This window comes from Monodelphis domestica, chromosome 6 (assembly GCF_027887165.1).
Source record: "Monodelphis domestica isolate mMonDom1 chromosome 6, mMonDom1.pri, whole genome shotgun sequence".
Classification (NCBI taxonomy): domain Eukaryota; kingdom Metazoa; phylum Chordata; class Mammalia; order Didelphimorphia; family Didelphidae; genus Monodelphis; species Monodelphis domestica.
In genome coordinates this window covers 269,753,882-269,766,072 of record NC_077232.1, presented here as the reverse complement: position 1 = coordinate 269,766,072, position 12,191 = coordinate 269,753,882, and the positions used below count along the sequence as shown (strand labels likewise).

At 36.2% G+C, this 12,191-nt stretch overlaps 1 protein-coding gene across 19 annotated transcripts in view; it reads left to right on the top strand.

Annotated features, from left to right (window-relative positions):
* WDFY3 (WD repeat and FYVE domain containing 3) overlaps positions 1 to 12,191 on the top strand; it is a 364,899-nt gene that overhangs the window by 249,209 nt on the left and 103,499 nt on the right. For 15 of the 19 annotated variants that reach the window (XM_016423066.2, XM_056803219.1, XM_056803214.1 and 12 more), the window contains 2 exons: positions 7,529 to 7,764; positions 10,239 to 10,373. In XM_016423066.2, coding sequence (XP_016278552.1) covers positions 7,529 to 7,764; positions 10,239 to 10,373 — 371 coding nt within the window. The remainder of the gene's footprint in view (positions 1 to 7,528; positions 7,765 to 10,238; positions 10,374 to 12,191) is intronic. The other 4 variants (XM_056803225.1, XM_056803220.1, XM_056803215.1 and 1 more) reach the window with 1 other exon arrangement.

Here is a 12,191-nt window from a genome sequence, read left to right as displayed (position 1 = left end):
TATTTGAATATAGTGCTACACTGAAAGATATATGTCTGTTTATTTATTACAGATGTATACATATAAGGTCTGAATGAGATATGATATCCCCAGGCTCACACAACCAACATCTTGAGCAGGATCTGAATGCAATTATCTCTACACTTAGCCAGGCTCTTTTGGTGCCCTAAGTAGATCTCAGAGATTGTAACATGACAAAAAAGTTGCTAAATGAGCATTAATTGAGGCTCTTCCTAACCAGGCCTTCCTTGTACCAAATCATATTACAGTTTTATCTACCCACCCATGGAAATATCACAGGTTTAAAGTAAATGAATTTCCTTTGGAAATTTGTTATGATTTTGCTCATGTCATTTAAGAACATATATGAGATACTCAGGATTATCTCATTTTAGTTATATGTTCCTCAGCTATTGAAGATGAATTCTGATAACCGCTTTTATGATTTCTGTCCTGTTTGGAGAACATATGAATGTTTAAAAGTTTTATTAATGATTTATTTTATTAGTCATTTTCAGTTATATCCTTCTTTTCCTTGCCTAAATCTTCCCTTATAACAACAAAAAATTGAGCAAAACTCAGATTCATTTAATGACTGACAAGCATAAGAGAATTTATGTAGTTTAAGATAAGATTAATTGAAGTTTTAAATATTACAGTGGTAAATGATACTGTTGTAGTTTTTAAGTACAAATTTAAAGACACGAAAATTTTATTTTAAAAACCTTTACATATAAAATGAAAAGTCAAAGGGTAGAAAATAAATGTTTAATTTTGTATTTATATTTTAAGTTGTGTTAATTTTTTTCTTCAATTATGAAAAATAAGTTTCTGTTTTTTTTATCTACATTATAGCAATCCAAGTAATTTTAAATTTGGTTATGCATCAAAAAATTCAAATCAGCTATTGTCCATGTTGATTAATTTAGTGGCATGCCTATATGAAGGTTATACTGCAAAAGTTAATGAGTGATATGAGAGACAGCAAGGACTCTGAAAGACACAAAGCTAGGTATGTGACCATGGAGGAGTCATTAAAAACTTAGTATACCCTCACCCCAGACAACTCTGAAAGACTAAGGTGTAAATAATGTGTTGTTCTCCATTGGTGAGGAAGCTTTTATGCTGGCTTATCAGCACTGATGAGATCAAAAGCCCAGACCTTTCCCTTATGAAAAATAGTGGTAAGATGTGTTTAATTTGAACTAATGACATGCTAATTAGTAAAATTAGTTACCATTTTAATTCAAGTAGAAGTAACACAAAAGCACTTATTCCACATATATCCCTGACCTTGTGCCTTTGCTTTTTGGAATGCTATCTGCTTTTCATGTATATCCTCCATATTAAGGTCTCTGGATCCAAAAGAAATGAGAAGTAGTTTCTCTTGTTTAGTTACGACATCAGAATTTGTTTCTCTCTTCTCATGTTATGTTTTCCTCTCTTTGATAAAATACCTAATGTTCTTCAAAGGGGAACATTTTCACTTATGAATAATGATTAAGAAATATTTCCCATGTCACCACATTCTTTATTTTTACCTTTTTATATATGATACTATTGGTTCTGCTACTTCTGTCCTATAATAATGTCATTTTGTTATATATTACTATATACCCCTAAGATTATTTATTTTTAGTATACTTTTAAGTTAACATTTGGAAAATATCATTATTAAAAATAGTTTAGATTTTTAATTTCTCATAATTATTCCTACAGGATTCGGTATAATAGAACCCTGGACCTCGAGGCAGAAAGTCCTGAGTTCTGTTGTAGGGAAAATTTCACCTTTTAAGCTTGTTATAAATATTAAAACTATGGCCGCCAAGGAATTTACTTATGAAATTCCTAAAATGAAACACTCAAGTCAGAATGGAATTTATGGAGGTTTAATCACAATGGGAATAGGGAAAAGGAGAGGGAGAGATAGAGAGAGGAGAAAAAGGAAAGGGGTTACTCAACCTCTGACCAAGGCAGAGGGAGATTAGGCCCAAAGGGCCAAGGTAGAAAGGAATCAGTCCTTGACTCACGTGACCTATCTGAAGGGAAGCTGTCTGCGGGCCTCCTCCCTGTTCAAGCTCCTAACACGAACTGGCATCTAGCCCTGTCCACAGGATGTGAGCGAATTTCCAAGGCTGCTCTCTCCGTCACTTCCTGTGCCTCACAAGTGCCAATGGTGGCTCAAGCTTGGCTTAAGACAGCCCAGGTGGGCAGTTAGTTATTTCTGATCTGTCATTGACTAGCACATGCCTGTGTAGTGTGGGTGTGCACAATTTTTGGTGCTAGACCAAGATGGAGATTTTAAAATTCACAGTTCAACTCTAGACATAGGCACTTATTAGCTGTATGCCCTAAGCAAGGATTTAACCTCTGTTTGTATCAGTTTCCTCATCTGTAAAATGAAAATAACAACAGTTGCCACAGGTTGTTTTGAGGAAAAAAAATGAGATAATATTTTAAAGCCTTTTGTAAATTGTAGAACATGATTTAAATCTGAATTGTACAGCTTTCTGGATTTCCCTTTCCCTTGCAACATGATTGGCCCCAGCTTCCAGGTTTGTAGGCACGAAAGATCCAGTTGCATGTAGACTGTGCTTCTCAAACTAAAATCACAGAGGGTCATACTTCCATGGCACCAGGAAACATAGGGGATATAGTCTCACAAGTATTTCATTTTTATCTCAATATCCAGTCTAAACTGAGTTTAGAGTCACACCTCCTACACCATTAATTTAATAAAACTCAACAATCCTTTTTTAAAATTTTTCTCATGAGTCTGTCTCCTACATAGCAGTATTTGGCATCTAAATTATTTCCTTCTTTTCATCAAATAGTGAAGATACTTTGGTATATCATAATAAACAATATGAATAATGGACTGCTTCATTTAAAGTTAACCCAGGTTTGATGAGGCAGCTAGGTGGCTCAGTGGATTGAAAGCCAGGCATAGATTGGGTTCAAACCTGGACTCTCACACAAGAATTCTTAGCTTTGTGGCCCTGTGCAAGTCACATATCTCCTATTCCCTAACCCCCCTACTGCTCTTTTGCCTTGGAACCAACACACAGTATTGATTCTAAGGAAGTAAGGGTTTAATAAATAAATAAAATAATAAGGCCCTACAACTAATGTTTGCCTCCTTGTAACGCACTGGTGGTAGAAGTTCTACCATTGATACAATGGTGAATTGTAAGACTTTGAAAGAGTGACATTATAGAGATTTTTAAAAAAAAAGGATATCTAGTCCAATTCCCACTTATTTATTTATTTTTTGCAGTAAAGGAAAAAAGTTTCTCAAACAAATAGAAATAATTATTAGTCAGAATTGAAGTAACCTCTCCAGCTTACTGATAAACTAAATGCTCTAAGAAGTCATATTCACTTAAGATTAAAAAATAGTAAATGGCACATTTGAGATTTGAACCCAAATCCTAGGCTCCAAAGTCATATAAGTTTTCTAATACTTATTCTATTATTCACATTGGCTTTTTCGAACTTTATTTATTCCTTCTTAAATCTTTTGTTCACCTCTCCACTCTCTAACGTAAAATCTTTACCTTCTGTTAAACTGAGAAAAATTGAGGCTATTTACTGAGAGTTCTCTCTTCGATCTCCTCTTCCCCTTCTCATATCCTTTCAGATTCCTTCCACCATGTCTCACCAGTGGTGACATTCTATGCTGAGTGAACTCCTCTATGTGCCCAAATGATCCTCATCCCACCTCAGCTTCTCTCATCCCTCTGTAATCTTCATTCTCTCCCACTTTGCTATCCGTTCCCTATAGCCTACAAACAGACCCATATATCCCCTGTTCTCAAAACAGCAACAACAAAAGAAAAAAAAAAACAGCTCCCCCTTGTTCCATTTATCTCTGCTAGCTGTTGTCATATAACTCTTCTTTTTGTGATTCAATCCTTGGCAAGACCATCTACAACTAATGTTTGACTTCCTGGGCTCTTACCCTCTTCATTACAACCTTTCTTCTGACCTCATCATTCAGTCAAGTTATCAGTGATCTACTTACCAAATTTAATGGCCTTTTCTGACTTCATTTTTCTTGCCTTCTCTATAGCCTTTAAATCGACCACAATATTACTTTAGAATTCTCATATTTAGCATAAAACCTAATTTTGAATTCTTACACATTGTATAGAAAATCAAGAAGAGAAGTCAAGAGTGTACCCTGGAGAAGACTGAAATGCTGGATGACCTGAATGGTCTGAAAATGGAGGTTCTGGGAGTAACCAGATCCTTTCTCAGACCCCACTTTCTTATCCAATGTTCATTCTTCTAATCATTTTCTCTCCCTTGCAACCCTTCAGCAATTTGTGCCCCTAGCCTAATAAGTTCTGTGGATCTACTCTTCCATCCTTTGTGGGCTAGCAGCAGCTGCTTTCTTCTCAGAGCATCCAATTTCCTCCTTTTCAAAAGGAGGGTTGTTAGTTAAACAGTTAAACAGTTAAAATTTGGGGAAACCTGAGGCAGATAGAAATTTGTTTCTCTCTGCAAGGAGTATTATATTTTTAGAGTTTTATTAAAGGTTGAGAATTTAAGAAAAATACAAGTAAGAAAGGCACATGCCAGGTGGGCCAAGAGGCCCAATTCAATTTCACTCACATCATGAGACACGTCTGCTTGCCAGCGGAGACAGGAAGAGAAGAGAGCCCAGAAGCCTTTCCAATCAGGTTAAATACCCCATCTCGATCTCGGCCCAGGTGAGAATTCAGTGATATTACAAAGCATTCTGGGGAAGTGGAGCAAGGACTTCTTGGGGATTGAAGTCCTGGATTCAACTCTCCATTTTTACAGGGTCAAATATTTCTTTATTTATTTTTAGCTTTGAGTCTGGCTGCCCAACCTTCCCTCGTCCTCCCCAGCCACCTGCTAAAACCATCCACAATTACTGACCTGTCCTCACTTTGGTTGAGAATATGACCAACCCTGTTGTTATTGTTTTGGCTGCTACTGCTATAGTTGTTTTGTTTTTGCTAAAACATCACCATCTAACTTCCTCTCCTTAGCCTCTAGGACAGCAAGCCACACTTGCCCTCCCCACAGCCTTCCTGTTCTGCCAGCCAATTTGCTCTATCAGTATCCCTTAACCTTCATTTAATTCCATTTCCTTTTCCTGTTTCCCTTGTGAGTGGGCAAACAATTTTTTCCTTTTCACTGAAGCTTCCTTTTTCAAGAAGACTTTTTAATCCTTTGTGATCCCAAGTTGTCTAAAATCTTCTCTTAGAAATTCACCATTCCTTTCCTTCATAAATGGACAATACAGCTAGTTACATGTCAGTCAATCAATCATTGAATTTCTTCAATTTTTATCTTTCATTCCTTATCATCGGTACATAATGCATAATTTATTTCAGCATTCATGTTGTTTTGGAATTAATAAACTAAAGAATTTGGTTTTGGGGGAGAAATCTCTTATTAAAACTTGAAGTTTAATGTAGTTTTGGGCATTTTTGTTGTTTAGATTATTCTTAATTTCTCCAGATTTCTGCAAATTCTTTCTCTGACCTTCACAATTCTTTGTTTCTAATCTACCCACATAATTTCTTATCATTTTTCCTTCCAAAATTCTTTATTTTCTGTCCAATTCATCCTGTACAGAAGATAGAAGTGAAGTTGCTTTAATTATCTTGTGAACTTTAGATTACCCCACCCTACTTAGTCTAACAAAATCAGGAAAGTGTACACCCATACTTAAGGATTAAGTATCTAGGAGGATGGTCTATGATAGACATGTGCTAGCAAATGACAAATCAGAAACAGCTGACAGACCCCTGGGCTGTCCTAAGTCAAGCTTAAGCTACCATTGGTACAGGTGAGACACAGGAAAGTGATGTAAAACTGTCTATATATTTTATGTCATTTTCTCTCTCTGGGGTCTTTTGTGGCAGAGAGGTGGCAGGAGGCAGCTTGCTGTGCTTACTAAGTGTTCTGGCATCTTGGCGTGGCAGTAGCTCACCAAGGCAGTAGCTAGTCCGGTTTGCCAGTGAGTTTTCCTTGATACTATACTGGGAGAAGCTGAGTAGTCTAATTCAGGTGAGGCATCTTTACTGAGCTCTATCAGAGTTTAGGCTGATTCTTTCTCTTTTACCTTCTAAACACTATCCTCGTAAAAAGCCACTAATCTTCTTCAGAGACCTCCTGGTGGAGAACTTTGAACTCCTACTGGCACAGGCCAGGTGGGAGAAATCCTGCACCTTTTCCCTCTCCCTTCTCCTTAATTTCTTTCCTCTACATTAATTAAAATCACAATAAATTTCCACTGACTTGGGGTTTTTTATTTGGGATATTCCCTGGCATCCAAAATTAATTTAGATTAGGTCACAAAACTAAAATTATCCTTACATTTTATCATTCTAATTGTAATTTTTATTCAGTTGTGTTTGACTCTTTGTGACCCTATTTGGGGTTTTCTTGGTAAAGATGCTAGAGTGGTTTGTCATTTCCTCCTTTAGCTCATTATAGATGAAGAAACTGAGGCAAACAAGGGTAGATGACTTGCTCAGGGTCACACAACTAGGAAGTTACAGAGGCAGGATTTCAATTCAGGTCTTCCTGACTCTTTAGGCCAGATGCTCTTATTCATTCTTATTCATTATGCCACCTACCTGACCTTATCTATGTTGTCCTACAATTTATTTTTATATGAAAATAGAGCTTTAAAAAATACAGAGAAATAATGTCTTTTTGACCCTTACCTTCTATCTTAGAATCTATTTTCAATATTAGTTCCAAGACAGAAGAGCACTAAGGGCTAAACGGATGGGGTTAAGTGTCTTGCCCAGAGTCACCCAGAAAGGAAGGCCAAAGTTGGAATACACCTTATCAGTTATCTAGTCCAAAAATGACCCAAAAAGGAATCCCTGTAATAATTAAGTTTATGAGGCTGCTAGTAGCTTTGTAGTAGAGAGGGAAAGGTAGGGGAGAAGTAGAGAAATACTTAGCTTACTAATCTATTGGCCACCATGATAGATCAAAGCTAATCACCAACAAGAGTTCCTCAGTTCTCCATGATCCAGCCAAAAGACCTTGACAGGCTCCTGGGTTTCCCTTTATAAGCTGTTTTCTCCACCTACTAGCTCTCACACGTCACATCTAAGCAACCAGCCATAGTTTCTTAATTTGCCTGGGCTGCCCAGGGGTGCAGTATCTGTGGGATTAGTTTCCTGACTCATTGAATCCTTGGTTCTTTAACTTCCTTTCTCTGAGGGCTTATCTATACCTGAATTAAACAAAGCGACATAATGGAGAGAGAAATTCTCTTCCAACATCCCTATTGAAACACTAGACAAATGCTTGGAGAGCCCAGGCAAGTAGAGGCAGGCTCTTTGTAGAAAATTGTGACAGATTAAATCAATAATTGACTAATTCAATAAGCTGCTATTAGCATGAATGTTTTAGATATAAATATAAATGTAACCCTTTTTGTTCTAAAGTTTATTATTTTGGCTTATATAGTAGCACTGTAAGAACTGACATACCCTGTTTTGCACTCATTTTTCTCTTTTTCCTTTAGGATTCAATGTGGGCAGAAGTGCTGGTGGTCGGTCAGCTATAAGGGAGATTAATCGGGATGCCTGCCATTTTCCTGGCTTTCCAGTTCTTCAGTCATTTCTCCCTAAACATACTAATGTCCCTGCCCTTTATTTTCTACTCATGGCCCTCTTTCTGCAGCAACCAGTTACCGAGCTGCCTGAAAACCTACAGGTCAGTGTACCTGTCATCAGCAGCCGATGTAATCAGGGTTGCCAGGTAGGAATTTATCTAGCAAGGCACAGCTGTCATTTGGGATTGGGTACTGGGAGTGTGGACTAGGCAGGAGGGAGTATAGGAATGGGAATTAAGAGTTAATTGCTTTAAAAATTTTCTACTAAATCTGTAAATTAATAAGTATGTAGAAAAATGAATACAGAAATTTGGAGATATCTTAACTGCAGATTCACAATTAAGGCAACTTTTTCCCTATTTATAAGTTTAAATTAATTACAACACAAGAGCATATTTTCCTGTATGTGTATGATTTGTTAGTCAGAAAGTCAACTCTTAAATCAACATTTTCACTGCTGACCTAAATATTTGGGGGGCAGGGGGATGATCCTTTATTTTAAGCATATAGCTTTCTTTTAGAAAACTAGAAATGAAGATCTGGGGGGCAGCTGAGTAGCTCAGTGAATTGAGAGTGAGGCCCAGAGATGGGAGGTCTTGGGTTTAAATTTGGCCCCAGACACTTCCTAGCTGTGTGACTCTGGGCAAGTCACTTAACCCCCATTGCCTAGGTCTTACCACTCTTCTGCCTTGTAACCAATACACAGTATTAATTCCAAGATGGAAGGTAAGGGTTTTTAAAAAAGAAAGAAAGGAAGGAAGAAAGGAAGATTTTTAACTGGATATATCTACAGATGGGTCGTATTATTGAAGAAATGTCATGTTATTATAGAAATAAGATATTAAATAATTTCTGATTATTAGAAAAGCTAAGAATAATTTTTAAAGTTTAATGTAAAGATAATGTATAAGTTTAGAAAATAGAAGAACTAAAGCTTTTATGCTTTTAAATTTTCTGACAATTGTAAGCATAAATCAATATTTTAGTCAGTCGATATTTATTAAGCACTGTGTTGAGCATTAGTGATAGAAGAAAGAGATTAAGGTTGGACTGAATATAAGAGAAAGGTAGAGTCACTGAAATTATTACTCAAGTCAAATGACTTTTTTAGCAGTTTTATTTATAAAATAATGGGAAAGAGTCAGAAAGAGGACAGAGTAAGAAATCTACTTTAATAAGGTAGACTATTTCCTTCTGCCCTAGCTTTATTTTGGCAGGGCTCCAGAAGTTCCAGCCATAGTGCCTAGGGGTAAATAAAGCAAGGGCTTCATTCAGCCAAGCAGCCTCCTCCTCCAGGATGGGGGAGGAGGCCTCTTCGAAAAGGAGTCAGCCTTTTCCCTCACCCACGTGGCAGTTGTAAAGGAAGATCCCAAGCCGGAGCTTCTTCAAGGCTAAGTTCAAAGGAAAAAGTGCTGGTCACAGGAAGTTGCAACTACTTTAAAAGCCCTTCTTTGCATCACTTCCTGTGCCTTCCTTCCACTTTACATGTACCAGTTGCAGTTTTAGAATTTTCTTAGGACTGTCAATCCTTTCTGAGTTGTCATCCAGTTTAGCACGTGGGTGGTGTACTTCCCCTTACTTAAGGAAATTTGGAGGTGTATAGGTTTCTGGTGATTAAATCTAAAAGTGGACAAAGGGAGAGTTGATCCGATCTTCACAAGAAAACATGCCAACAAAGATATTCAAAGCAAACTATATACAGGACAAATAGGAAATAGTCAATCCAGAAAAGGCACTGGAATTAAGAGGGGTTAAAGAAAGCTTCCTGAAGAAGGTGGGATTTTAGGTAGGTAGATTAATTTAGATAAGATAAAATAAGATTGATTAGATTGATCAATAGATCTAGTGTGCATGCAAAGGACTTTAAACTTATCTTAGGTTTAATAGTCTTTCAAAATCCTGGAGCATAAACGCTTCAAAGGGCTAATTTTATCATAGTCAATTCCAATAGTTTGTAGTCTCCTTAAAATTAAAACCTTCAGCATTGTATCCTAACATTGCCCAAATAAATGAGTGTGACCTCCAAGAGATCTGTTAGATCTCAGCAATCATTTTTCATTCTTACCTAATCCAAAAACCATACTTTGTCAGAACTACTTTGAATGAACCCTACCCCCTCCTCATGATTACATCTTACTTTAGTTACAAAAACTTCTGTGAGCAGTGAGAAACTGAATTAGAAAGTTGTTTGTTTTGTGAGGAGGTATATATATTCAAGTAATTTTCTAATAGAGAATTAATTCACAATATAGTTAGCCAATATAGTTCCCTACAGTTTTATTCCTTCAACAGTCATGTTAATTGTTCTGGAATTTTCCTTTCATAATACGTTTTTGGAACGAATATGTATAATTTTTTACAATAAATTCTCTTTGTTGGCAAGACAAACCAAACCCAAAAGGCAGTGTTTTGGTTGGTATTTTTACATAGTAGAAAGTAGAATATAGGTCAAAGTGAAGTTTGCCTCTCATTCTGTCTCTTCATGTTTGCTAAAACTATGTGATTAGAATTATTGCTCCAACATCTATCTGAACATTAAAATAATTTTTAAAGATATTTAAAGTGTTAAAAGTATAGGTTCACATATGAACCTAATCATTGTATTATTTCATCCACATAGTTTGATTTGGATTCCATTTGGACATTTATCTTTGGAGTTCCTGCCTCCAGTGGACCTGTAGTCTCTTCAATCCATAATGTTTGTACAGAAGCTGCTTTTTTGTTGTTAGGAATGCTTCGCAGCATGCTAAATTCAGTAAGTATGATGAAATACAGAGAAATATTTATAACATTCCATCTGCCTCTACTATTCTTAATAGAATATTAATTTAAATGGTCAACTGTACCACAGATTTACTTTGAGACTCTCATTCCACATTTTTCATCTCCAGAATAATAATACCTTACTTTGCTATAGGGGAAGCCTTTCAAAATATTTATTCCAAAATATGACATTTTTATTATCCTTCTTATAGAAATGAGGCCATTTAGAAATTATGTGATATAATGCCTACCTAATGCCTATAATATTCTCATGAAATATTTTCCAAATCTGTCATTCAAAACTTATATCGTGTTATACTAACTTTTTTAATGGGGTTGAGATTCTTTGGGGAAAGTGGGTACAAACAATGACTAGAACTGCCCCACCACCAGATTGGCCTCCTGTTGGAATGCCTGATTTTTAACTTTCTTTACTAGATGAGTTACTTGGGCCCAGAAGTGTTCTGGTACAGTCCATCCTAAGTTATTTCCTGAGTGGCATTGTTTGCCCTCATCTTATTAAAGTGTTTTACTCCTTCCAAATTGATTAAGGATTTGTTGATGCAGTAATTTAATTGAAAATCCTCAGCATTCTATCTTTAGATTAATTTGGGGTATTTTTTAAAATCTCCCTCTTTTACATCATATATTATTTTAAATATTTTGGTAAATTTGTCTTTAAAAGGCTTATGATGTTTTATGTCATTTTTCCTTAAAAGCTTCAAATATGTAGTATTTTGATCCTTAACAAAGTGCTTTGATCACAACCACCTTCTGAGATAGTATAAAGGTTTCTTTTGCAGATTAAAGATTTAAAGTCTACTTTTTACAGATAATAAAACCAAGGCTCAGAGACCTAATGATTTGCCCAAGATCACAGAATAGCAGAACAATGATTTAATCCTTGGCATCTGGTTCCATATACTTCACACTCTTTCCTATTCTGCACTCTAATATATATATAGATTGTGAAGATCTGTGTGGTTTCATATATCTTTCCCCAGAGTTTTAAACTGACTCAACAATTCTGGAGAGCAATTTGGATGTAGCCTGCAAGGGCTCTCAAACTGTATATACCCTCTGACCCAGTCAAATTGTTACATATGAGTATAATGGAATACTATTGTGCTATATATAAGAAATGATGTGCAGGACAATTTCAGAAAAACCAGGAAAGACTTTACATGAACTGATTCAGAGTGAATTAAGCAGAACTGGGAGAACAGTTGTGACAGGAATATCATATGATGAACAATGAGGATAATTTAGCTATTCTCAGAAATACAATAATCTAACCCATGAAAAATGCCTTCTGCTTCTTTTTTTTTTTAACCCTTACCTTCCGTCTTGGAGTCAATTCTGTTTATTGGTTCCAAGGCAGAAGAGCAGTAAGGGCTAGGCATTGGGGGTTAATTGACTTGCCCAGGATCACACAGCTAGGAAGTATCTTAAGCCAGATTTGAACCTAGGACCTCCTGTCTCTGGGCTTGATTTCCAATCCACTGAGCCACCCAGCTGCCCCCTTGCCTTCTGCTTCTAAGGAAAGAACTGATGGGAGTCTGAATCCAGACCAAAGCATATCTATTTCACTTTCTTCTATTTTTTTTTTACTAGAGGATTAATATGGAAAAGTATTTCACATGATTTTACATGTAAAATCCATATCAAATTACTTTCTGTTCCAGCAGGGAGGTGGGGAAGGAGAAAGGAAGAGAATTTGGGACTTAAAAATCTTGGAAAATAAAAGCAAGTGTTAAAAATTGTTTTTTATATGTAGTTGGGGAAAAATAATATGCAACTAATAATATAA